General features: G+C 48.9%; 1 protein-coding gene across 1 annotated transcript; it reads right to left on the reverse strand.

Moving 5' to 3' along the window:
* Positions 1-16,019: 16,019 nt before the first annotated feature.
* Positions 16,020-27,375, reverse strand: CLDN1 (claudin 1). Its single transcript, XM_030954713.1, has 4 exons — positions 27,147-27,375; positions 19,001-19,165; positions 18,448-18,532; positions 16,020-17,962 (listed from the first exon to the last, which is right to left on the reverse strand). Exons 1-4 carry the CDS (start codon positions 27,367-27,369, stop codon positions 17,800-17,802), a joined length of 636 nt encoding a protein of 211 aa, XP_030810573.1. The 5' UTR covers positions 27,370-27,375; the 3' UTR covers positions 16,020-17,799.
* Positions 27,376-27,582: the final 207 nt, after the last annotated feature.

The raw sequence follows: 27,582 nt of genomic DNA on the forward strand, positions 1-27,582 counted from the left end.
ACACTGTAAATCCTCCCACTTCCCTGTGCAGCATTCCCGGGCACTCCCCCTCTCCCTGGAGCTGGGCCTGGCTCCGCAAAGCATGTCAGTGCTGGCCAGCCTTGGAAGGTAAGTATGCAGCTGGCTGGCTTACTACTTATCAGAGGGTTCTTCTGGCTGAGAATGGAGCTGACTTTAACCAGTGCGTGGCAGAGCTGGGCACAAGATGTCAGGTGGGCTTTGCCGGGCTCCCTGCAGGACCAGATCTCCCAGATCCCTTTATCCAGCTTCATCAGAGGCTCAGGGTGGCCCTGCCAGAGGGTGTGAGGGGGGCACAGGGCACCCTCAGCCCCCAGCTGGGACTCACTCAGGCTCTGCACATGCTGCACTAGTGGTGAGCAGTGCATTTCCATGGGCACAGGGGGATAAGGATCGGGACCGCACCGGTATCCCCCACGGATGCACTGCCTGCTCAGTAAGTCTTTAAAGAATGGTTAATTTGATAGAGATTAGCTGAATCTCCCTATCTGTCCTCAGAGCCTCTCCCACCTCTGTTCATTTGCAACAGAAAGCTGGAAACCAATCTGCCTCATTGCCCTTCCTCCACTGGTTTTCTCCCAGCTCCATCCCATCACCCCAGCAAGGCTGCTCTCAGAGTCCCCACATTCCACTGTCACCTCCTCACCCTACATCTCCACCAGCCTCCCCTCCCCAGCCAAGCCTCCAAGCACTTCCCCTCTCCAAACCAGCCCTCCCTTCCAGGATCACCCTGCTCTACCTTCTCCCCAGCCCTGCCTGTCTCTTGCTGGCTTTTTCTCCCTCCATGTAAGCCTGCCAGGGAGCTCTGGGTATCTGCTCCCCACGATGGGGAAAGCCCTCTGGCAGGGCTGTTGCCTTGGCTCCCTGCCACGCAGCATCACAGTTTTGGCTAGCCTGGGGCAGGGGGGAGCCCACGGGTGCCCCTGCCAAAGCCCAGAAAGGTCCAGAAGCTTCCCGAGCACTCTGCCTACGATTTGACATCGTTCACAGGTGCTCGGTACGCTGGAAACCCGGTTTATATAAGCGATTGCAAATCGCCACCACGGGGCTTACCCATGGTAATGGCACATGAATCACACCCGGAGCAGGTTTCAGCACACGGAGAAATGAAATGCACAGCTGAGATCTCGCAGATAAGGGTGACACAAACTTGCTCCTGTTCCCAAGTGCCAGCAAGGGATCACCCGTGCAGGAGGCGGGGTGCTGCTTTTGGGGTGCTGCTCTGTGGTATCCACATGCCCTCTGAACAGAGAGAAGCTGTGAGACAAGCAGAGAAGGAGGAAAACACAATTCTTATCTCGCTTGCTGTGCCTGTGTTGTGCCAAAGTAGAATGCAATACGGAGATTGTTTACCCAAAGTGACGATGTTTTGTTCCCTTGGCCTATCGGGGCCAAGAAGTGGGGGAAAAGAAGGGACTGTGCCGGGACAGTCACGGGAGAATCAGAGATGAGTGCAGTGTGAGCAGTGGTGAGCAAGAGTGAGTGCGCGGCAGATTCAGTTTAGATACAATGTACATAGTGTAGTATAATAAAGTAATTAATTAGCCTTCTGATGATGGAGTCAAATGCATCATTCTCTCTCCCCTTTGTCGGAGTCGCCTTTGATTTACAACACTGCTCCGCACCGCGGGGACAGCACGGCCCGGGGCGATGGCAGCGCTGTGCCCGGGCAGCAGCAGGGTTCAGGCGGCAGTGCGGTGGCAGGGAGGGCAGTGCCGGCACTGCCCGGACAGCAGCAGGGTTCAGGTGGCAGTGCGGTGGCAGGGAGGGCAGTGCTGGCACAGCGGGGACAGCAGCAGGGTTCAGGTGGCAGTGCGGTGGCAGGGAGGGCAGTGCCGGCACAGCGGGGACAGGAGGGCAGCGAGCGGGCGGAGCGCCGGCAGGTGCGGTGAATCACGCCTTCCTCCCAGTTTCTCCCCATCGATTATGGAAGGAGCCGAGATGGCTGCTACAGATAGCGGGGTGTGGGTCCTGTCCCCCCGTCCCTCGGCTGCACAGACACCCAGGACCCAGACCACTGAGGATTTGTAGCCCCTGACACAGAGACCAGGATTTCTGAGATGTTTTTGAGATGTTTCTGGTACTTTGGTTAGGCGACGTCACTGCCTTCTCAGCATAGTTTGCAATGCAAACGCCGCACAGAGACCACTTCCTCTGGAGCCGCTCAGGGGAGCCAGGACCTGCTAAAACTCACCATCGCTTTTTTTCTTCCTCAGCTCAAGTCCTTAAGGCTTGACTACCCATGCCTGATTCCCACTGAGCTGAGATTCAGCAATATTATCCCTGGGAGTTTTAAACTCAAATACATAAAAAAGTCACGTGCAGTTAACCTAAATAACAAGCTTAGGGTTTCCAAGAGACAGCCTTTCTTTCACCAGCCCAGCTACCCAAGGTGTGTGTGCCCCGGAGTGATCACACCGGGTAGCACCCGGATATTTGCCATCAGCACCAAACCTTTCTATTAAACTATTTTCTGGAGCTGTAATGGTTCATCATGGTCCTTTGCTTTAAATGGATGGAAGGAGTCATGGCTCCTGTACAGGGGAGTGTTCCAGCCAGGGACACGTCCCTCACCTCTTTACCCTTGTGCAAATGCCTGCACTGGAGAGGAGCATCCCTGTGTTCAGACATCCTCTCTCTCTGATTTTTTTTTCCTGCTTCAAAAACCATCAGTTTCCAGTAGCAGAATATCCCCCTGCTTTTAGGCAAGACCTGTGCTGAGAGCTATTTCTTAGAGGGTGCCAGCTCTCAATTGCTCCACACTTCAGTCAGGAATGCCTTTCTTTCTTTCTTTCTTTCTTTCTTTCTTTCTTTCTTTCTTTCTTTCTTTCTTTCTTTCTTTCTTTCTTTCTTTCTTTCTTTCTTTCTCTCTTTCTTTCTCTCTTTCTTTCTCTCTTTCTTTCTCTCTTTCTCTCTTTCTCTCTCTCTTTCTCTCTTTCTCTCTTTCTCTCTTTCTTTCTCTCTTTCTCTCTTTCTCTCTTTCTTTCTTTCTTTTCTTTCTTTCTTTCTTTCTTTCTTTCTTTCTTTCTTTCTTTCTTTCTTTCTTTCTTTCTTTCTTTCTTTCTTTCTTTCTTTCTTTCTTTCTTTCTTTCTTTCTTTCTTTCTTTCTTTCTTTCTTTCTTTCTTTCTTTCTTTTTATTCTTTTTTTTTTCCCAGGAACGTTGTAAGTAAATTCACAGCTGAACAACAGTGGGAGTAGAAGCCCTCAGAGCTGAGGGCTGCCTACGTTACAGGTATGGTAATTCCAAACTGATCCTCCTTTGTGCTGATAACAGGGCTGGCTATTGTTTTCCTGAAGTCCACATGTCTGAAAACACCGCAGGCGTAGATAATTGCAGTGAGCATGTGCTTTTGAATCTGTTTCTAAAACACGCCTGGGATTTAAGCTTTTTAAAAATCATGACCCTGATTCTGCTTTTTTCAAACTCAAAAGCAAAAATTCCCTTGGCTGGAAATGAAGAAGGGTCTAGCTCTTAAATACAACTTACAAAGGGGAAAACGTGCCCCTCTTTTTCTTTTTTGTGATGAAAGAACAAAGCCTGAAAGCTTTCAGCACTTCCCCAGCTTCTTTCTCGCCCCCATTCCCTTTAATTTTACTTCCATTTTTACGTGTAGAAAGTCAGATCTTATCTGAAGTGACAAGACAATTTGAAACTCTCCTGCTTTCATATTTTTCTCTGTTGATGATGCTCATTATGTTAAGCTTTGTCTTTGGCTGTAACTGGTTTCTTTCAGCTTCTGGTTGGGCACTTGGCTCCCAAGGGCCACCCTTTCACCCTTTCATGTTGTGCCATTGGACAACTGAGACTGGAAACCTCATACAGCTAAAGAAAGAAAACAAGTTAGGGATAGCTGAATGAGCAGGATGTTCCCACAGGCTATTTTCTGGTGATAATCAAGGTACCTTTTGGTTTCTTTATTTTCTAACAGGGTAATAGAGGTTTAGAGACCATTTGCTTGGGCTCTGAACTTTCATTTTACTGTTGCTGCATGTGAGCTATTGCTGTGCAGTTCCTCCATCACTGACACACCAGCAAAACACACGACACACAATAGAAAACAGGGGGAAAATCCTGAATAAATACTTTAAATAATAATAAATATTTTAAATATTCAGTTAAATATTTCGAGGATAGGATGCATGAAAGTAAAAAAGAAAATTTGACCTAAGTGTGTGTGCCTCTTCCCTATCTCCTCTTGCACCCCAAATAATTTTGGCCAGGCCAAGGTATAAGGTGCTCAGAGTTACATCATTGTGGGGCTGGCTCAGCCAGGACGAATATGAAGTTGTAAACAAGTTGTTACTCGGGCCCAGTTGCCCCTGGTGTAGCAGGGCTGCATGGCTGGTGTTTGTGTCCCGGGTGCTTCGGCTCCTCCTGTGTCCCAGCTCAGAGGGATTATAATTACATCTCACCTTACCGATCTTTTTGGCTTGCCTGAATTGCTTCCACAGACCTGCTCGACTTGTTTGGCTGCTGCTTATTATTCAGCACAAGCCCCCACCCACTGCCCTTTCATGTACGTTCATGTTTGTGTCTAAAAGCCACAGAGGGACATTTTTTGAGAGGGGAGGGGATGAGTGTTTGCTGCTGCCTGGACCCCCGACTCCCCAGAATTCTGGGCCCAGTCATGGGGCAGGGGTGAGTCCTGTGCTTGTCTCAGTGCCCAAAGCAAGGACAAAACAGTGGCTGGTTTGGTGACGGTGACTCACTCCATTTCAAAATAGGGAAAATTTAATGAGACGCTTCCTGAAACCTGAGTTTTGCTCCCACAAGGCACAGGACAAAACGCAAACCAGGATGCAGCAAGAAGCTAAGGTGAGGGTGGGTGTCAATACAGACTCAACTAGGGACAGAGTGGGTCCCTTCCTGCTCCCCCACTTACAACTTCAGAGTGGGTATCACACAGGCAGATGCAGGTGGAAACAGCCTCTCCAGGTAAAACTTTGCTCTCTCCAATGATTCCAGGTCCCAACTTCACACTGGCTTGGACACTACCAGTGAGGATCCCTCACTGAACATGGAGCTGCTTTTTCACTCTAGCCTTGATCCTACCTGTTACAATTACGTGTAGAGGAACCTGATCAGGGTTAAGGATGACACAGGAGATTTCAAACTGCTCTGATTATGCCTGAAGAAATGGCTGCCCAGCTCCATGAGCAGCCATGAAATGGAGGGGGGTTCTTGCAGCAGGCATCTCACTGACTTTGCATTTTGACGTTGCTCTTTAGAAAATGACCTCGGCATACGGCCACAGTTAAGCTTGCACTCAAATCCATAAATCCCAGAGTGACTCTTGATCAAGTGTCTGATTCACCTGACTCTGAAGTCACACCATGATTTGGAAGCTGCTCCTCAGTGAGATCGAATGAGAGAGCTGGGCTGAGTCAGGCACCAAGACTGCTGATCCACTGGTCTCAGCTGGGAATGGGATGGGCTCCTAGCCTCTAGTTCCTCACTCAGGAGTGTCCTTGTACCCATCAGGATCCCAAGCTTCACCGAGCTGTGCCAAGGTGTCCAAGAGTTGAGCTCCTTAAAGGGAGCAGCTCAGGCTGGACTCCCTGAAGAGCTGATGTGCATTTCCCCATCCTCTGCCCTAGACAGGCTCAAAGCCAAAACCAGGGCCACCTTGAACAAAGGCAGCCTTGCTGGTGCTGACCTTTGGCACATCCATGTGAAAGAGGAAAGATTTAAATTCATGTTCCTACTCTGGTCAGTTTGGAGGCTGCACCTGTCCCCCCAAGGCAGTGCCCTAACCTTGGGCTGGTGGCTTCTCCAGGTGGCTTCCTGTCCTCCACTCCAGCTGAGGAGTGTCTGGGTGTGAAAACACTCATCAGGGACTCAGGACAACCTCACATGCTCCTGGTGAGTCAACCACCACTCTGGACATCTGAGTGACTCAGTATCTGAACCAAAAGGCTGGGCTCCAGCAGGTGCCATCCCACCATTCCTGCTCTTCATGCACTGCTGCTGGGCCAACACTGCTGCAGGGAATGCTTTCTGGCTTCTATCTGTATGGCTGGACACAGGCATAGAGGGGGAGAAGGGATCATTCAGGTTTCATTCTGAGACATTGCTGGCACTGGAGCAAGCCTGAGCATGACTGGAGCGAGGCAGTTGGGACAGCAAATTCCAACGGAGGAGAAACTGCACCAGAACAAAGGAAGTTTGTTTGGGGACAGAAACACAAAGAAAAGTCCTCATTGCTGCAGCTCTAAGAGAGAGATTAAACTGTTTCTAAAGTTAGGTGACTGCTCCCTGCCCCTAAGCCATTCCTCATTTGTCACCCAAATTATGTTGAGACCTGGGGCAGCACCTACCTGTATTAAACTGAATTATTTGCATCCGAAAAGAGTTGTTAAAAAAGAAGGCTCGGGCAATGCAACTTATCTTGCTTATCTGACCTCCTCTGACATTAGGGTGCTGTATCTGTGGCACAGGCAGATGCAGAAAATCTTCCTCCACCTGGACACTGCTTCTGGTGCTGCCAGCTCAGCCTGGAGCTATGACCAGGCACCTACTCCCTGCTAAAGCTTCTGCTGACCTTAATGGAAAAGGGGAGAGCCTTTTTTGGTGACTCACAGCATTGAATATCATGTTGGGAAAAGAGCAGTTGAGATCAGTAAATTAGCTTGCTTTCATTTACAAGAGTGAGTGTTCTGTTGGATGGGAACAGGGAGGCAAAGGGTGGATTGTTTATCCAAAAGAAGAAAGGACTCAGTTTGAGTTTCGGTGGCTGCTGGAAGTCCAGAGTCAATAGCCGAGGATTGCCTCAGGGCACTTCCAGGTCGGAAAATCTGATGGCATTTTCAAATAGTACAAGTCTGCAGAGATTGTGATCATTTCTGGATTAGAATGATGTGAGCACCCAGTTGAAGCAGGGGTTCACCACTGGTTTTGTCAGAGGCTTGTCAACCACATTTAGGATGTATTACTGTAACTCAAGGGCTTCCTATTCCATCAGCTGCAGTCAGAAGTTTCTGTCATCAGAATCAAGGGAGGCCTTTTCCCAGTGGGGTTCAATCCATCCCTTCCTGCTCCAGCAAAAGGAAAGGGGAACATGTTACATCTTCAATCTGCTGCCTGCTTAATTCAATCTAGATAAAAGCTGGCTGTAGCTCGTTCCTGTTTACTGAATGGTAGCCATGGACAAGCTCTGTTGGTTTGAATATGGATCTCAACCAGATGAGAAAAGGGATATGATGCCAAAGGTTCTAGCAGGATAAAAGGAAAACCTCTTCCCTTCCTGTGTTGTTACAACAAACAAATGGACTTAATCTTTTCCCAGTGGGATCTCCACACAAAAATAACAGAAATTGCCCCACAAATGGCAGCAGTTCCAAACTTTCATTACTCTTATGATACTGCTAGAAGTTTTTTCCAAGCAGATGCTGGAATCATGTCTAATGTTCTGGCACTGTCCTTTGCAAACAGTCCAGTGTGTGTGTGTGCCACCTACACACATGCATGCTTGCATAAACACACTTTTTCTCCTGCTGGTCCTAGTCAGAACAGATCCCCATTCTCCCCTCTACTGAGCAGTTAAACTTGGCCCTGCTGGAAGGCTCCCTGTGCTGGGCTGGGCTATGTTACACTGACATACACACACACAGCTTTTCCAAAAGACAGAATTACCCTGGGAGCCTAACTTCACCAGTCAGCTTAAAATTTGACTGCTCATCTGTAACAGAATCTCACTAGTTGGTTTTCACAAAAGAACAAGAACAGCTACTGCTGCTTTTTTTAATTGCTTCCATCAAGCCTAATGGGATGTTGGAGCTGAATGAGTGTAAATATACAGAGGCGGGTGTGGGAATGTGTCCCAGGTTGCACCCACCACATTCTTCTGGTCTTCTCTGCAAGAAGATATCATCACTACAGTAACAATCCTGAGCCATCCCACAGGTTTTGGGATGGATGGAGCCCATATCCTCCCTTCCCCACCTGCCCCAGTCAACCAGAGATAACTTGTGGGAAGCTGACTCTGCGCCCAGCCCGTTCCTCTGATCTGTGCATGCAGCTGCCTCCACAAACAGAATTAAAGCCACATGAGAAACATCCAGCAGGAAAAAATAAATCTCTGACATGGAAGAGATTTCACTGACAACAGGAGCCCCAAGGATCATGGGGATGCAGAGTTACTGGTGTCAGGAGCAGACCCATGCTTGTGGGGAGGGACATCTTCTGCCATCCTAGGCTGGGTGTGATGGCACATCCAGCACCAAGTGCACAGGTGCTCTCCACAAATATGTGCAGCCACCTATCCTGGGAAGAAAAACACTGCTACTGGCACTGGGCAGAAACAGGCTTTCATAGGAAATCACCTCAATTGCTCTTGAGAGGAAAAGCTATGACTCTGAGAGGAAATTTTCCATTTTTTATTAGCTACGTTGTAAGTTGTTTTGCAGTTGAATTCCATGGAAAGAAGGAAGAGTGTGTGTTTAGGTTTTATCAGCATTTTTTTCCTGAATTTCTATTAGTTCTGCAAAAAGATAAAAACTCAAATGTCCTGAAAGTATCTCTTGTGGGAAGTCATGGATGTTGTAATCACTCTTTTAGCTCTCATTTGTCCAAGAGGTGTGAATCAAAATTACCCATGTCACAGGGGAGTCCCAAATGAACCTTTATCTAAATCTCATCATGGAAGAGATTAGCAGATCCACTGCTTTACTTGCACATCTCTGCTGTAGCAGGAAGGGAGCAGAGCCTGCCCTGCACTTAATGTGCCATCTGTTCTGTAAGAAATGCTTAAGTGACCTAAACAGGGACAAGACTATGGTCAGTTCTGGGACCCTCTGTGCTGTATTTGCCCTATCATTTCCATAGGTATGCCTTCTTTAAAATTAGTAGGAATAGCCAAGTTATGGCCCAGAAGGGAGTCCAGGTGCTGCAGGCTCAGGGACACTGAGCTCAACACTGGCTGCTTCACTGGAGCTGTTACTGCACTCCAGTCATGCATGAACAAGTTGATTTAAGTGTATATATTTGGTTCTGTCCCACCCTTAATAGATTATGTCTTTTTCCAAGCTCTGAGCTGTTTGTATGGCACCTGGCACAGCTTAGCTGAAGCTGCTGCTTAGAGGGGCTGAGGGCTGACACCATTTATGTAACACTGAAATAATTTGGGTAGAAGTGCACCAATGGAAACCTCTGCAAGTTCATGTGCCCCTTTTGCACAGCACAGATTTCATTACCCAGGTGAATAATAGGAGGAAAGGGAGGGCTAAGTTCTGAACACCAGGACATAGATAAGCAAGTTTGTCTATATTAGAAGGGGGTAAGCTGGCTTAGAATAGGTACTTTACAAAACTTTGAATCTCCTCCAAAGCTCTTGTATTTTTGGGTCCAAGCAGATAAAGCAATGCAATCCTTCAAGTGTTCTTGGTGTTGACACACACTGCTGAGCTCTGTGTATGCCAAGATAAAGAGGCAGCCTCCAGTAGTCCATTATTCAGTGCTAGACAACTTGATTATGATGGAAACAAACTACTCTTTTGCAATATTGACATTGTGACCTATGGCAACAAGTTCTAAAAGGCCTGTCACATTTTGAACTACTGCTACAGCTGTAATTAATGTTTTTACCTTATTTCAAAATACCTGATATGTCTTCTTTGGAAAAAGGTTCATGCTGAGTGCAATTCTGTAAGAGCAATTTTCATCTGCTCTGGACTTCGGTCTTGATATCATCATCTTTCAAAGCTGGCCTGAGCCTGGCTCTGGGAACAAATTGTAAGGAAATTCCTATTAAAACATTGTCTTGCAGTGATAAGAGCTGCTCTGAATCAGGACTAACTCTTGCCTTCAGTAGAAATAGGTGTGTGCAAGGAAAATTTCATCATTCCTCTGAAACACAGGACTCCAGGCAGACTCTTACTTAATGTTCCAGTTTCTGAGGAATTCTGTGGCAAGCCTGGGAGCTTTGCTGACCTGCCTTGCCCAAGGAGTCACTGGTGCCAGAAGTGTGGTCCTACCCCAGCACTCTGCTTTTCTCCCTTGCCTCTGAGCTGCAGGGTCTCAGCCCAGTCCCTGCCTTCTGCTGGCCTGAGCACCCACTGGCAAACCCAGCAGAGAGCTCTTCACTCAGCTCAGTGTGAGTGATGAGAGTCCAGAGATGGCAAAAAGAAGGACTCAAAAGCACATGGCTGGCAAGGATGGAGCTAGGGAGACTTCCCCCTTTCCAGGGCAGCTTGAGGACTGAGTGGTCCAAGTTCAACCCAAGTCCAAGTCCAAAGCCTCCTGGATCTGTAGGCACTTCACTTGGTTTCAGGCATTTAGGGTTCAGGGCTATGGTTTGCCTGCTGCCCATTTGTAACCACAGTGAAGACACTGTCCTAACTCACTTGGCTGCTCTGAGGATGATGAAGAATTTAGGTGTAAAGAGCCATGTAAGCCTTGTGGAGAGAAATACTTGCTCTGGAGTTAGCTTGAATTTTGAACAAGTGCTTCCTATATCTGCAGGGCTTAGTCCTGCAGTGTTACCCTGAAAGATGCAGCAGACAGCCTGGAGCAGCCCCATGAGCTCAAGCACTGCACAGGTGTAAGCAATTACTGCTAACAAATCTACCAGGCAAAGAGAGAGGCGTGTTTGAGCCACGACAATGTTGTATCCCAAAGCAGGACCTGATCAGAGCAGTAATTATTTGCTGTCTGTCTGTCTGTCTAGTATCACCCTGGCACCCCAGGGTGTGTGTTGAGATAATTTTTATTGTTTCTGCTACCAGCTGGTACTGAAAACAATATTCTCACCTTCATTGCCTGGACTAAAAAAAAGCACCAGCTAGAAGAAAAGTCATAGATAGAGAGATGGAGCTATGTTTTCTGACTCTGCAGCCAGTGATTTGGGAACAGTTCAAAAGCATTAGGGGGATCCTGCCTGGTCCTGTGCTGACACCTGAAGTCTAATTAACCTTGGCAGTAGTTCTGAAGGAAGAGTGAGCGTCACTGCAGCAGGTGCTCGGCTGTCACACCCCACCTGGGTCTGGAGGGTTCAGGGGGCTGCTCCCACCCAGGAAAGCCCCAACAGCTCAGCCCCAGCTGAGCTACTGCCCGTTATTTTCATGGGGATGGCCCAGGTCCAACCCTTTGTGGAATTGTTTTCCATGTGGATGGAACACACCACAGCTCCAATGTGAGTGAACACGGTAACATCAACACAGCCTTCTCCCCAAGCTAAACATATTACAGCATCAGCAAATTACAGGGCACTGTAAATTAGACTCCCTCTTGTGCAGACTCTGCTTGCTGGGCCAAGGCCACATCCCTCCCTGAAGGAAGGCAGCAGCCGAGGGTTTCATTCCTCCTCACGTCCCCTGCTCTGTGCACAGGGCTGCCTGGGCATGGTCACATTGCTGCTCATGCTCCCAGAGCATCCATTCCACGCATACTTCCCAAAGGATGCTTTTGTCATGCTACAATATGACAGTGACCAGTAAATCTCAACAAAAGTGACTACCCGTAGGTCTGGGTCAGTTTAGGCATTTTTACTCATTGGCAGGGAAAAGCACATAGGAAGGGACTGGCTTCCCCTTTTTGTCCCGAGTTTCTGAGGACCTGAAGTCAGGAAAGGTTCAGAGAAGACTTCAGAGCACCTGTGTTGAAATCCAGGAGTCAGGTAAACAAGCAGACCTGGCTTTCTGACAGATGTGTTTTGGCCTATGTGTTTTTACCAGACCTTTTCCAGAGAACGCAGTGTGGAGAAATGTTATTGTGGGTCTGAGAAAACAATAATTAAAAGGAACCGTTGAGCTCTTTTCCCTGAAAAAACAACAAATGCAGCCCACACTCTCCCATCCCCCTAGCGCAGCTGGCAGCCTTGCTCTCAGGGCCGGCCCGGGGCTCCCAGCTCGGGCTGGTGGGACACAGCTCTGCCAGCCCCGGGCTCAGGCTGTGCCATGCACACCTCAGGGCAGCCACCCCTCCGGGAGCTGCACTGAACGACAACAGCCGCGAAAGAGGAGCAGACACAGGTAAATGATTATTTACAGCTGCTGCCTGGGCAGTGTTGCACAAGGGGAGGGTGGAGCGCGTTCCACCGCCCCTCCCCGGCTGTGGGCAGAAAAGCCGATCGCCGCCGTGATGTTCCTCCTCCCCCAAGACGGAGTTAATACTGTTTACCTTGTAATAAGAATGCTATTTCTTGCTTTTTTTTCCCTTGGCTGAGCTTGTTTTAGGTCTCCCCGGCTGCTGTCCTGCTGGGGCAGCTGGCTCCAAGGGCAGCCAGGAGTGCTGGGCTGGGAACAGCAGCATCCCGTGCCTCCCACCTGCTGAACCTTGCTGGGTGGTTCGAAACTAAAAGTCAAAGCCCTTGGCTGCAGTGGGAGGTGAATCCGTGGCAGCGAGAACACTGGTGCAGCACTCAGCAGCTTTCACATAGCTGGGACTTTTCTAGGAGCTTAGGAAGTAAGAAAGCTTGGCACGAGCTAGTTCATGTTGTTCTTCCCTCGCTTTCCCTTTTTTTTTTCCCACTAAAACCCATCTGCAAACTATAGGACATTGGCAAAGGCTGTCTTTGTACCCCTCAGTCCTGGGGATCCTCTGCCCTGATGTGAAAAAACAGTTTTTTATGTCAGTCACTTCCTTCAGCTTCCTGGACAAAAGACAGGTGTGGAATTTTATGATGGGGTAGGTGAAGTACAAAAACACCATGGTAAGAATGTAGACTTGTGCAATGTCCCAGAGTGTGCCACCCAGTCTGGCTGTACCAGCCAGCAACAGCCTGGGATGGTCAGATGGACTTCCCTGGTGATGACAACATTTTCCCAAACAGTCCTTCTCCTAGCAGGAGGGACAGCCTGCACAACTACAGTGAATTAGGACACAATGGAAGCAGAGCCATTCTAGAGCAAGGCAAAAATATGGGAAACATCAAAATTCATGTTTCTGACATGAAACCTGCTCCTGGGCCTGGCTGATGAACCAGATCAGAGTGGAGGGCGGTTTCTGTGCCTCAAGGCAAACCCAGGAGATGTGTTATCCAGGTGAGTTGCCCAGGGCTTGGCCCCCAGCCCAGGCAGGACCCACCAGCTGAAGGCTCCTTGTGTCCCCTGTGGCAGAACAGCAGGAGCACCCACAGGCTCCATAGCTCAAGGGGCTCCTGGTATGCACAGCAGGTCCCTGTAGGAAATGTAGACCCTAGGAACACCAAGTCCCTGATGCAGTATGCTAGGAATCCAGGCAGGGCTTTTCTGGAAAAGCTGTAGGAGTTGGGATGTTTTCCAATCAAGCACGAGGCTCAACAAAGGAGTGTTTTTCCCTTTCTGCTCAGTGATGCAGATGCCTGAGCACAGGACTTCAGGAGCTGCAGAAAGGGTCAAAAGCAACATGCTATAGAAGAACAAGCTCCTTGTCACAGGCTGGACTTCTAGAAGCAGGGAAACAGCTACAAGGCAAATTGAAGAAGCAGTGGGAGTGGAGGAATGAAGAGTGTAATGAAGGGGGACAGGGAGGAACCCTTGCAATACTGTTTGTGTTGCAATCCAAAGGCCAGTTTGGAAAGCTCAGCTCAGTTGGATGCAAAGCCCTGGCTGAAACACGTGGTTGATGTGAGTCTGCGGCTCCTCCGCTCAGTGTCACACCAGCCATCTCCTCTGCCAGCTGGTGGCTGCTAAGGTCATGGGCAAAAAATATTGTGGGCGAGTAATCCTGATGGGATACACACTAGCCGTCAGGCTTTGGGCACTTGTGAGGTGTGACATTGCAGGATTTATTGAAGATGTCCCCACCCATTGCAGGGGCATGGACAAGGTGACAAGGAAAGGTCCCTTCCAATCCAGGCTGTTCTGTGATTTGACTGCAGCGCTGACACTGTGCAAAGAGCTGAGCACAAAGTAACTTTTCAGGTAGACTTAGGTGTAAGACCCTGGAAGATGCTGCTACCATTGGCAGCTTTTAGCTGTCCTTTGTGAAAAGACTGAGACAATTTCACATCACTGTCACTTCACTGGCCGCCCCAAAGTTACTCCAGATGTCTCCATGCTCAGGACAAAGGCTCAGGCTCTGTCAGTCTGGTTACTCATCTAGATTTGTAGATCTGCTGCTGTTTTGAGCAGCTTCAGAAGGTTAGTGACATTTCTGGGCTTTTCTCTCGAGAAGAAGTCCTTCATTAACTTCTTTCCCTCAGTAATGCCATTATTTCTGCTTCTGCCTTATATTAAAAAGATTCTGAGCTTGTATAAGTGTTTCACAAACAGCTGTCAACAGCTGTCACTAGGTTGCCTTGCTATTTCTGTGATCTTAATTGTCAGTTTTCACTGCTTTAATACTCTTTAGCTATGTTTTCAGAGCAATACAGAAAACAAAGCCAAATTTATTACAAGAAGCTCATGTGCAAATCAGAAACTGAATCTGAAAAAGGCATTGGGCATGGATTATTTCTTAAAATTATTGAGCTGGAGAAGCCAAGAAATCCAACAGGCTGATGCTATTCCAAAAACATCTTGAGGTCTCTTACTCCTTCGAAATATCTAAGCAATATAAATGAGCATGTAATTCCCACTGACAGTGAAGTTCTCTGCATAGTGTACAGAGCTCTGGCACTATGTGAATAATAAATATGACATAGAAGAAGGTGCCAAAAAGCAGTCAAAGTTCCCATTGTCTGCAGAGACAAATGCCATCATTTCATTGCAAGATGGCTTTAGCAGCAGGAATGTCAGTCACGTGCAAATACTGAAATCCAGTGAGAAACTCCCCCAGCTTTCAACCCATGCAACTGCTTTTCTATGCAAACTACAGCAAAGATGGCCAAAGGGTTGTAGGAAACATGGCCAAGTAGAATTGCATGATCATGGCAGAAAGGGAGAGGAAATGAAAGTTTGGCTTTGAATTTTGTCCAGTTAAAATATAGCAAACAAACAAACAAGGTAGCCTCTGGCTCCTGCCTCTGTGCCAGCCTCACGCAGATCTGCATCTCCTGCAGTGGTCTATTTTTGCCAGCTGCTGAGAAGTCTTACTGACCATTTTAGAGGTGGAATTGCTTTCCTCTTTTCTTCTGCCCAGGAAACCTCAGAGTAGAAGTTGCAAGAGTCCTTGGAGAGGGAGAGAACATGAAAACATGGGAAAAAATTAATCTCAATGGAAATCCTTGACTAATTGACAGGTTGGAATAAGAATGACCATAGATCCCAAACTATGCCAGGCAACCAGCCTGCTCCAGGCACTGCAAGCTCACTCAGCCAGCCACATGCCTGGCTGTTTTGCTCTGCCAGCTTTACAAGGCCTAATTAGCTTTGTTCCTATTGTTTGTAATCACAAAAGCAAACAGCCCTTGGAGAGTGAGGGACTAGAGGAGGCAGCTCCTTGACAGAGCTTAAGAAAATGCTTTAAATACAGTTTGCCTCTCATCACAAGTACTTAAAAATATAAAAGGGATGAACTCAAAACCCTGAACAGAAAAAGGTTTCCAGGGCAGGCAGAAGCAGGGGGATAGAGCCTTGATATCCTGGGGAGCTATCAGTGCAGGTTGTAAGACCCCATACCCAACAGGAACCATTCTCTACCAGGCCTGCAAGAAAGGTTGTACTGTCACAATAGAAGCACAGTACACTCCTTGAAGGGCCTTAGAGTGAGATGAAGGAGTCACACAAGGATCAGCAGAACTCTCCCTGCTCTGAAGGCAGAGCACCTCTCCTGGGAACACCCTGGCTCCGAGTCCCATCCCCTCCCCATTCCCGCAGCTCCCACTCCCCTGCCAGGGACAGTCTGCCTTGCCCCTGCCCCTTCCTGCTCCACCCAGGGTGCAGCCTGCCTTGCCGAGGAGCAGAGCAGACCTTCTGGTTCCTGGGCTGCAATCGGAGCAATTACTGGGTGAGTTTCTGCCAGAGGCCACAACTGCCTGACTCACTGCAGAAGATCTGTCCCCACCTAAGTCTGCTGTAGATACACACAGCTAAACAAGCTCCATCCTGGCAGGCAGGCTCCCAAAAGCCCAAGTCCCACTCTTCACTTCCATGTGCACTGTTCCAAGTTCTGTTCAAAAACAAGAAATGAAGTAATAGTCTGATTTTCCTTAAAAAAGTCCATTTATTGAAATTGTTTAAACACTTTTTACAAGTTCCCAGTACAAGCATCTGCTCCCTGGCTCAGGGTTAATGCAAATACAAAAGCACAGACTTCAGCAGCTCTTTAATGTGACCTGAGCTTCCACCTCCCAAGACAAGAGGTCTCCCGAGGCAGCTGCTGTGCACAGGCAATTCCCCATGGAGAAGGGGAAGCCACATGGCCCAGCTCCAAGTATAGGCCAACAGCAACTCGAGCCTGAAGCAAATGCTCTGCTTGGTTTCTTTTAGTAACTTTATGCTGCAAGAGTCGGGTACAGAGGTACAAGGCTTGTACAGACCACCAACGTGGTACATAGCTCAGCCAGAGGCTCTCCCTGTCTATGGAAGGAAATCAAGAGATCTGATGCCTCTGAACATATACACAATTATAAAGCCTGATCAGAAGCACCAGTTTCCTTCTGGAGCTTTGGAGAAGTGGCACTATCCCTGTAGGAATCACAAGACTTAACTCCCAGTGTCAGCCAACACCAAGTGGCTGAGTGGGTGTTTCAGGGGAAGGGGTGGGAACCTTTGATGAACAGCATTATTATTTTTTTAGGTATGATTTAATATATAAGGATGGCTATATCTTTAAAATGTTTGTTTCTTCCTCTTTGGTGAACTTGGATTACAAGCAAATGCCATAACCTTTGGGTCAGTTTTCTTGGAATTTGCCTTCATATCATCACTGGAAGTGTTTACAAGAAATAGACAGGATGGAATGGCAGTGTGTGAGGTATCCTTGGGGAAACATCAGGGAGTGGCAGTGCATTCAGTTTGGTTTAACACAGCTAGCTGCAACAGGCAAACAGAGATTGGGAAACTAAGCCCAAATGAGAAAGCCTTGAGGAAAGAGGAGAGTGTAAAAGGTGACCTGTAACAGACACAGAGATAAAGCTTCAAGCTCAGCTGCCAGGGTGGGAACATGGAGAAACAATCACTGGCAGCACTCGGTGTCTAAGGAACAGCCACAGCCTCACCATAGACACATAGTGAAAACAGAAGGCAATCCTTTTCCTTGAGCTCTTCCCTGGCACCAGGGAAACCTGCAGATGCTTTGGGAGTCTGGTAACTTCTGTGGTCTCTACCTTACACTGCATCTTCCATTAGCCAACAGCATGTGCACAGACAGTGTGGATTTCCACTGAAGCCACAGCAATTTGTTTCTGACCCTTTGTCTGCATGGAAAGGAGGGTGCTGAAGATTATGCCAATAAGACAGTACAAGAGCATTTTACATCTCCAAACATTCTTACATGTAAAGCCTTTTCCCCAAAATTATGTTTCCCCTTAAGCTATTGGTTTCATCATTCTGTATATTATATATGTTCCTTTAATTTCTACACACACCACACTGGGCTCTAACTTAATGGGATATGGGACTGAATTGTTACCATCTATTTAAAAAAAAATAAAAACAACCAACTAAAAAAAGCACCAACATCCGTCTATAAAAACAGTATCATTTTCCCTTTTACTCCCAAATACTAAACTTAACCCAAGCTTGGAGGTTTCATCTTTCCAGTGGCAATACCTATGAATCTAGGCTAGCCTTCCTCCACGGGCTGGGAGAGAAAGGAGAAGTTATGTCCAGTAGCAAAGAGGATTACAAAAATATACACATTTTTGGGAGAAGAGGAAGGCAGAACCTAGAGCCTGGACTCTGCTCAGGACAGTGGCATTGTAGTGTCCTCTCCAAAATGCTTTCACTACCAGTGCTGGCGGCTCCTCTTCTTTGTTTCATTATACATAATCCTTCCCTGTGGAGGAGGCATTTTTTGGGTAGCCTCGGGTGGGGGGATATGAAGTTTCTCTCCGTGGACAGGAGCAGCAGAGGAAGGATCCCCCCAGTATGGCCAGAGATGAAGCTGCCCAGCCGATAAAGAGAGCTGACCCAAACTCAAATCTGGAGAAGAAAGAAGGGAGAAAGTGAGAATCACTGTAATCCAGAGGTATTACTTGTAGTTATACATTCACACATAGCAGGAGAAAGCAGAAACTGGGATGGATGTGGCTTCCTGCAAGGCAGCAGCTTGGAGCAGTCAGGCTTTGTTGATCTTCAAAGCTCAGAGCTGGGTTTCTCCAGTATTTTGAGTCACCCCCAATAGCTGCAGGCCAAGCTCTGTGCAAACCAGCCCTTTAGCATGTAGTGGGGCAAAAATCGCAGAAGTCCCAGCTGTGAGGTCTCTGGCAGTGATGTTACCTTAAAGCCAAGATCTAAGAGCCACATGGAGAACGAGATCCGGTCCCATCTCTTTCTGCACAGCCTGAAGCCTGCCCAGCTAGTTCAGAAACTTCCTTTCTTTGTTTTGAGTGACTGCTACCCAAACCTAAGCCCTGTGAGCACTTGTCATGCTAAACTATAGTGTGTTACACCAAATGGGTCAGTACCTGGTGTTGACGGGGGTGAAAGGATCATAAAAGGCTCGAGCCACTCTGTTGCCATACCAGGATGTGGCCACCAGCGCTGCCAGACCTGCACACAAACAGCACATCATGTCAAGGCTTAAGAAAAAAGAATCAGCAAAATCACTGCAAAAATACGGATGCAGTAGAATCAGCATCTGGAGTAAAGCTGAGCTGCTACTACCCTGGAAGTTCTGAGCTGTTCCATTTAGTGCTGGTTGGGACAGAAGTTAAGAACAGATTTGAGGCTTCCCACAGTTACACTGCAGCAAAGGCAAGACTGCTCTGCTGACAGCCTTTTCTCGCTGAAGCAGGGTCAAAATCAGCTCTGCCAAGAGATATGGAAAGCATGAAGTCCATATGGAGATTGCAATGCCAGTGCTAAGGTGCCTCAGGTAGCCTGAACCAAAGTCCTCTAAGGAGTTCCCAGACCAAAATGCTCTTGGAGCAACACATCAAGCCCTCCCACATCCCGCACAGGATATGTGGCGCCTAGGAAACAGCACATTCAACACTCAGCACATCTTATGTTACCAACCTGAAATGATGAAGATCACCCCACCGAAGACAGCCATCCTCATCTTCTTCACCTGGTCATCTTCCATGCACTTCATGCATTTCATGCCTGTCACAGCAACAAACATTCCAACGAGCCCCAGGAGTATTGAAGCCACCATCAAAGCCCTTGTGGCCTGCAGACTGCCTGGAAGACAATAGGATTTGAGTTATCCACAAAGTAAACTCAAGATACAAATCAAAATTCAGATTACTGGGCTCAACAATCTTCTATCTAAGTATTCCTGCTCCCTAATACACAGGATACAGCCAAGCAAGACATTCCTTCTCAGCTTTAGTCTCAAGGCTGCCATGCATCGGGATCAGAGGGCTCTCTGCCTCTTCTAAAATGCATGGCAAACAAGGGTATGCAGCGGCCTTTTGCAGGAAATGACCTGGGAATTGCCCCCAGACATCTTTTGTTCCTTGATCATTTGAATCCCAATTGGAAGGACATATCTGTTTATCAAAAGAAGTATTCAGATTTAGGCTCTACCTTGACAAAGTACTTAAGCACATGTTTTAATATGAATAGTGACATACATATGAATAGTGCCACAGCAGACAGAGAGGCCCATTTGCTGTTCAACACTTCCAAAACCTGTCTTTTATACAAATAACTCAGTGCTGATTTAGATGTTTTTATGCTACATTCTCACTTTGAGTCCCAGAGGGTACAAAAATACAATGGCAAAAGAAATAGGACTTTCCCAGACAATTGAAAAATACCTTGTTTTCTTTTCTACATAAAATATTTAGCTTAATTGACTCAAAGATACTTAAATGCTTTAAGAGCTTCTTGTGCTTTTGAAGAGTTGGAACATGGGGTGATGCCTCTCATTGCGAGTTCTCAGCAGACAGACTTGATGTACCTCGGGATTTGGTTTTTATATGGAGTCATCTGAAGGCATGAAGACACACTAATCCTACTAATGGGAGCTTCTGAACTTAGATTTTCTTGATACAAAAAAAAAGTAGTAATGCAAATTAAGTCATTACTAAAAAAACCCCTCAGGTGACAAAACACCTGACTAGCAGTGAAATAAGAGCCTGAGCTTCATTGTCTGGCAAATCAGGTTTTTTTGAACAGAATGAATTTTCATACACAGCCCTGTAAAGCCCTGAGAACAAACAGGGCTAGTTAATACAATGAATAAGCTCCAAGGAGTATGCTGTTACCAAGGCACAGGTGTCCCCTGACACAGAATCTCAGATCTGAAGCTCATCCCTCAAAACACCCTGACTGCATCCTGGTAGAGCTCTGCAAAGCATTTCAGGCTTGGACTGCAAGATTTAAGCCTTCAACAGAGCACCTGCACACTCACTCAGGGCTGGCATGGTGAGCCCATCTGAGTCCCTGCCCCAACAATGGGCTCTGTGGCGCAGTCTGAAACTCAGAGCTCAGACCTGGCCAGGAGGAGAGCAAAGCCACACAGCCATCCTCTGCAGCTTCTTTACTACACTTTGTCCCACAGAGCTGCTGGTGCAGGAAAACTCCTGTGACCCATACCAACACCAAGCTCTAATTTGCTCTAAAACAGATCTGGATCTGCCCCTTTACACACAACCCTACTGTTCTGTAAACACATTATGAAACCAGTTACAAACAACACAACAAAAAGACCATCAGAGCAACAGGAAGGAACACACTTTCATAAGATGACTGTTGGCTTTCTTGGGAAAATTCCTCAATCAGCTTGGCTAATATCATCTCTCACTTCCTCCAAAGGGGAAGGTGACACACCTCTGCACCACCCATGTGTTAATCAAAGCCCATCTGCTGCATGTACAGAAACCCATTAACAAAGCCAGTTGTCACTTTAGCATAAATCACCACTGCACTATCCAAACTCGTTTTTAATTGATTTATCTCTAGTGTCAGAGATTACACTCCAAAAGTAATTTCTACCTTACAAAAGCGATGCCAGTGTTCAGAAAGGCTTCAGCTGACAGGCAACCAATTCAGCTGCCATACATTTAAGGCTAAATTGTGCCCTACAGCAGAAGCTCTGGAGAGGCCCATGGCTGAGTACCAGTTTGTACTAGGCATGGGAAACTTATGTTCTGCAGAGGTACCAAACCTGTTTTATCAAGACTACAGGAAGTTTGGCTCAGTCTTGCTGCAGAAGAAATTACTTTATAGAAGAGGGTTTTGAAAGAGTTCTTTCATGAAGCTCAAAATAGGCAATGCTATCTCTGAAAACCAGAAAAACAGTTATAAGGGTGGAAAAAAACATTTCACCTTCACACACAGTGCCAAGGGACAAACACAGGAAAATGCTGGAAAAGGTTTCTATGACCTCTAAAAACCCAACTATGAAATGCACCAAAATCTCAATATGTATAAGTATTAACTGGATGCATGCCACAACAGCTTTGCCGAAGCAGCTGAACAAAATACAGCATTGTGAGCATTCCCCAGGGCTGCCCACTCTCAGCAGACGCTGCTGGGACAACTCCTGGTGCCCTCACCCCCTCCTCATGCATGGCTCACAAAGGGACAGAAACCTGGAGGAAGCTTGCAGTGGGACAGTAGAACAGGTTCTGCCCTTGCAGAACATTCTGTTCCTTTGTCCCAAGAAGCAGCAATGTGACATGGCTGTGTTAGCCAACCATCCTCCACCTGCCCTGTGCTCCCAGCACAGCCTGGGAGGCAGGGCTTTTGTCCTCCGACCACTTTTGCAATGTGTGCAGTGCACTGGCCACAGTTAATCATCATACAAGCTACCAGTTAGTAACTACACATTAACAGACATGCTGTCAATGGAAGCTGCACATCCAGGGGCTGGGAAAGCTACTTTAATAATAGTTCTGTTGTTCACACAGGCCTTTCCAGATGCTTTAAAAATCCAAAATTATACAAGTACAATATCGTCTCAACCTGCTAAACAGGACAGGCTGCTGACAGCAAGTAGAAGTAATCCACAGCAATTTAACTTTACAACTTCTACCATATTAGAGGGAAAACAGGATTTCCCCCACACTCCTTGTTGCTGCAACTGTCTCACCAACAGGAACAGGCAGGAAAACCCAAGCAGTCTTGGGAGCTCTTGGGCAAAAAACAGTCCTGCACAAGGTGAGACAAAGTGGCCTGGCACCAAACAAGAGCTGTCAGATGGCAACAGTATTTTGTCAATACAAACCAGTATTCACTCTGAAGCCAAGCCTTTTGATTGCTGGTTAGCAATGAGAGACATGGTCTGAAAACCCTGTAGCAACAAAGCAGCAAGAACTGAAAAACAGAGGCTTAAAATGCCTCATGACAATCAATAACTAATGTGCATTCTACAGGGCATAAATAAACCCCAAACTCCACAAGCATGCAGCTGCAGCTCACACCTGTTTCACAGAATAAACCCCACATCTTTAAAAAAAAATACTAACAAACCATTCAGAATTATTGTTAGTGGTTTTGGACACAAACAACCTTATTCAGTTTATCTGAGTCCTAAGTAATATGCTTTCCTTCCACAACTATCATTAACTGAGACAGAAGTAATTGCTGGTAACTGCTTAGCTATATAAAAAAATACTTCAGTACTTCACCTGCAGATGTTTGAAGGTTTTCTCTATCATCCCATTTCCTTATTCAATCTGTTTATGTCATTTATATTACAGAAAAGCTGTTGGGAAAGTGCCATGGGATTTTTGTAATGCCTGTTTGTAAGGCAAAATTGCGGTAATAGCTTTGTGTGCAGATTATTCTCTGATATGGATGCTCATCAACTGCCTTAATTTAAAACAAGGACTTTTCCTTCCCTTCCCATGGGCCTTCATCCAACTAACTGATGACAAAATACAGGTGAGACAGATGCTGTGCAGCTCCCTCTAGTCCTTATGAGGTAAGTTCCCCAGGAGTTTCAAGCAGCCCTGCAGTACAGGAAGCATGTTCCACTGTCCACCTCTGAGAGAAGCCAGCAGCCTTCAAAGCCTTCCCACCGGAGTTTCATGAAAGCTGGATTCCCTGGAAGGAGGGAGAGCTGAGATCCTGCAGGTCTGCCCTGCCAGCATGTGAAAGTTACTTTTGTGCAGTAGACAGGGGACTGAAGATCTAAGCACACTTCAGAGGTGGCCAGCAAACATCTCTTCTCACACTTTGAAGTTGTTGTCAAAAGCTGCTAATGTCTTGGAGGCTTTCAACCCCGTTACCAGACCCTGCAAAGGCCCACTTTGCATACCCAGCAGCAGATTCTAGTCTGGACACTTTCAAAGCACCTCCGTGAAGTCTGAAAGACCATACCGAGGTATCCAGGCAGGACAAGGACTCTGGGTCCTGGTTTTTACAAAATGGGAAGGTTGGGAACTCCCTACTGCATGTCCAGTGCACAAGAGGCAAGTTCAGTAGGTAACAGTGGCCTTGTACTCTGCATATCTCAAAGCAAGTAAGGTTCGATGCCCTCCTACCCTCACTGACAAATAAAGATTGGTTGTAAGACAAGCATGATACCACCATTTCCAGATTCCTGGTCAGAGGAGATCTGGGCAGCCTGTTTTCCCACGAAGCCTGGAAATTCCCTTACCAAGAGATTTAGTAACACATAGTAACACCAGCTACTGAAAGCTGCTTAGAAGCTGCCTGTAGAGCAATAAAGCCAGTGTATTGCGACAGACTGCCATCCATCCCCTCCTGCAGACACACCAGGGCCCTGCACAGGAACAGCCTCGGTGGCATTCCAAGTAACCCTCTACCTTCTCAAAGCCAGCACAAGAGACTGTTTTATCACTCAATCACAATTTTTCATCAGGAAGGAACAAGGATTGAGAAACACAGTAGCAAATTAACCCTTAACCCACATAAAAGCACAGACACCAACAGGTTCTACCTGCTTAATCAAGATCTAAAGATGGAGAATTGGACACATGTCCCTCATGCTTTGTCCCTCCCTGGGCCACCATCCCAAGTCCCCTACCACCAGAACTGAGCAGCAGTAACCTGAGCATGAACCGTTCCTTCCCCCCACCCATTGGAACAGGCTCAGCCAGGGTGGTAAAGGTGTAGGAGGGAAGATTTCACATTTCAGCCATGTTGCTTGACCCAGAGGGCATTCAAAACCTTGTTTATTTTCTGGGCTAGGGCACAAAGGCTCATTGTGGATGTACTAGGTTTGGTGATGAAGTGATAGATGAGTCTCAGCTTGTCTCAAACACAGAACCTCTCCCAGCAAAATCAAACAGGTCGATGAGTATCTTCAGCTAAAACAGCCTAGACAGGATTCAGAACAACATCTGTCCTGAACAGGAGAATGTGGTTAGGTGGGGCTGGAAACTTTCAGAGACAGCTACCAGGAGCCCTATTCCCTCATGTCTGGGACCATCCCCCTGAGACCCCGAGGAGCACAAAGCTGAGCTAAGCTCCATGGACCATGCTGGAGGGCCACAAGAACAATGCTGAGGCTGTGCAACAAAGCCTCGTTGCAAGGGTGGCATTTGTTGCCTCTATGTCTGCGTGTGGCCACGCACTGCTTTTCACGTAAGCCAGCAAAACGCAGCCTTTCTGTTGCCTGAATAGGAGCAGTGACATAAGCCCTCAGCTGAACACAGCTGCGGGAGAAGTGCCAGCACGGGTGCACTCCAGCAGTGTGCCCACACGGGAAGCTGGAGGCCCCTCGGCTGGCTAATGGTGCTTATCAGCTTGTGCCAACCCCATCTCTGCCTTGCAGCCAAACACTGACACACCCAGAGGAATGGCAACAGCTACCAGATGTTCCAAAACTTGCTGGCAAAGCCTTCCAGCATTCCCACAAACACGAGTTACTGCAGGTGCAAGAAGGCTCAGTCCTTTCTACAGGGACAAAGTAATTACAGATCTGAGCCTCTCCCATCGGTGGCTCTGACATGTGGCTCAGAGCACCTGGGGCAGATGAAGCCCCGGCAGGAAAGCGTGGCCAGGCAGAAGTTCTGCCCACACAGCTGTGCCACCTTCAGCAGGACACAGATGAATGCAGTAAGGGAGCTCTCCACTGCACCTGTCCCAGGGTGTGGCTGTTGATTTGGTATAAACAGTTTGGGGTGTTTTTTTTTTTTTTTTTTTTTGCACCTCCACCCAAACCAGAACTGCTGGTCCCGACCCAGGCCTATGCGACCGCAAGACCTTGAAGGGACACCAGGAGGTGAAACGAAAGATAAAGTGTATGTCCCCAGGCATGATCTGCCTAAAAGTGGGAAAGGCACAGCCTAAGAAAGCTGAGGGAGCACAAGAATGAGGAGCCCTTTTGCCAGCCCTCACTGATTTCCGTGAGGATAACACACCCTATGATCTCCCTGTTATTTGAGAATTCTCAGGCATACCGTCCTGCAGAGCTCGGCGAGAACAGAAAAGGCCACCACAAGCTCAGCCTCGGTCCCTGTCACTCCCTCCCCCCGAAGAGAAGAGGCCGCATTGTTGGCCGGACAAAGGTGAGGGGAGCAGCTCGTTTCACCGCTCGGCCATGAATGGCCAGGTCAGGAGGGCCTGGGGCAGGTTTTTGGGGAGCCTGTTCAAGGCAGGCTCCATTTACAGCACAATGGGCTGCACACAGCCCCCGAGGCAAGGTTACCTTTCGCAAGCCATCCGGGGGGGGGATGGAGATTCCTCAGCCACTGCTGGCATCTTCGCCCCCCACCCCCAGTGAGAGATAAGAGGATTGAAGCTGAGCTGACACATAATTAGCAGCCCGAGCAGTCCGGACGGCGCGCCCAGCCCTGCCCCGATCAGCACAGCCCCGCACCCTGCCAGTGCCGAGTGGGTGCGAAGCGCTCCCGATGGGCGCCACCCGCACCTCCTGCGGAGCTCTGGGGCAGGAAACAGCCGGGACAGACGTGGGCTGGCCGCGAAGGTGGCTCCGGCTTCACCGCCTGACACACGGGAAGGGCTGGTGGCAATCGGACTCGGGGACACTCCCCGCCGACATCGGTTTACGTGAAACTGCCTGCTCATTCTTTTGGGAAAGAGAAGGTGACCAAGGTGGCAATTATTATTTTATTAATTAGGGAGGGATGAGGGTGTTCCAGGACTCGCGATGACACGAGGTATTGAGAAAGTAGTACATTTGTTTTAACCCCTTTAGGTATCACCCTAAATCATCTGCCCCAGCGCTCTAGAAATAGCCCTCTCTGAGGCTCCAGCTCGGCTTGAGCACCCGAATGATCCCCAGCCAGCCAGGCTGGTGCCCCCGTGCCACCCCAGCCAGCCAGGCTGCAGCTCCTGCCTGCACGACATGGCTTCGCCGTCCCAGGACAAGATAAGAGACGCACAGATTATCTTGGCATACCGGCCTGCCTAAAAACTCCAGGCAGTGCTACCTGGGCAGGAGGCCAGCTCACCTGCCAGCCCTCAGCTTAAAAGCCCCGCGGGAGCAGCAGCGACTTTCTCAGAGAACAAAAGACCAAAACAGCCAAAGGCAAACAGGAACCGTGCTCCAAGAGCCCACTCCGGCCACGCTGCTGAGCGCTGCTGCCCAGCGACGGCAGCCCAGTCCCTGGGCTGGACCTCCACAGCCAGAAGCTCTTGTTCGCAAACACGGCGCTTTCCGGAACGCACGTACAGAATCTCACCCTTCCTCCCTCCGGGGCACTTTTGGGGGGGACTGGCAGCGGGCAGGGGGATGCGGGGCAGCTCCGGCGCCTGCCCGAGCACTGCCCCTGGAGCGGCCCCACTTCCATCCCGGGGAGGCGGCACTGCCGGGGGTGCCCCAAAGGACAGTCACCGGGGAGTGACCCTCAGCTCCGGGGGGCAGACCTAGCGGGGAGCCCCAAGAGAGACGTATCCGACCTCCGACAGGGTGAGGAGTCATGAAAGAGACGGGGGACCCCGAGCCCTGCGCCTTCAGCCCTGAAGGGACAGGCTGAGTAAATTCAACGGGACAGAGACCGTGAGACCCGACAGCAGCGGCATCCCCAACGCGACAGGCACCCGGGTGGGGGCGAGGGGACGACGGCTGAGATGGGACATTGGACGTGCAATAGGACTGGCAAACCCAGTCCAAATAGTTCAGCCTGAACTTCGACGCGACCGACACGGCCGCGGGGTAATGACCCTGCGGGACTGGTCCCCTCCGCCCCGACCGAAGCAAGAGGCGCTGGGGCGGCGGGCACGGCCCCGACGGGACGGACACCCCGACACCCTCACCACCTTCCCAGCCCCAACTTACCTTCCAGCTTGAGCAGCGAGTCGTACACCTTGCACTGGATCTGCCCCGTGCTCTGCATGGCGCACGACATCCACAGCCCCTCGTAGAGCGCCTGGGCCGTGACGATGTTGTCCCCCGCGTAGGATGCCATCTTCCACTGGGGCATGGCGGTGCTGATGATGATGCCGACCCAGCCGAGGAAGGCCATGACGAAGCCCAGGAGCTGCAGCCCTCCGCTGGCCATGTCTGCGGGCTGAGGGGACGGACAGACGGAGGGCGCGCGCCGCTCTGCCCCGCGCGCTGCGCTGCTGCTCTGCCGCCCGCGCGCCGCCCCGCGCGCCTCTTGAACCCCGCGCCCAGCGCGCCCCTGCCGGCCGCGCCCCCGCCCCGCCCCGCGGGGGCCGCGCGGCCCCGGGCGCGGCCGGGAGTGACCCTCCCTCAGGGGAGTGACCCTCCC

The sequence above is a fragment of the Camarhynchus parvulus genome, chromosome 9 (assembly GCF_901933205.1).
Source record: "Camarhynchus parvulus chromosome 9, STF_HiC, whole genome shotgun sequence".
NCBI classification, from domain to species: domain Eukaryota; kingdom Metazoa; phylum Chordata; class Aves; order Passeriformes; family Thraupidae; genus Camarhynchus; species Camarhynchus parvulus.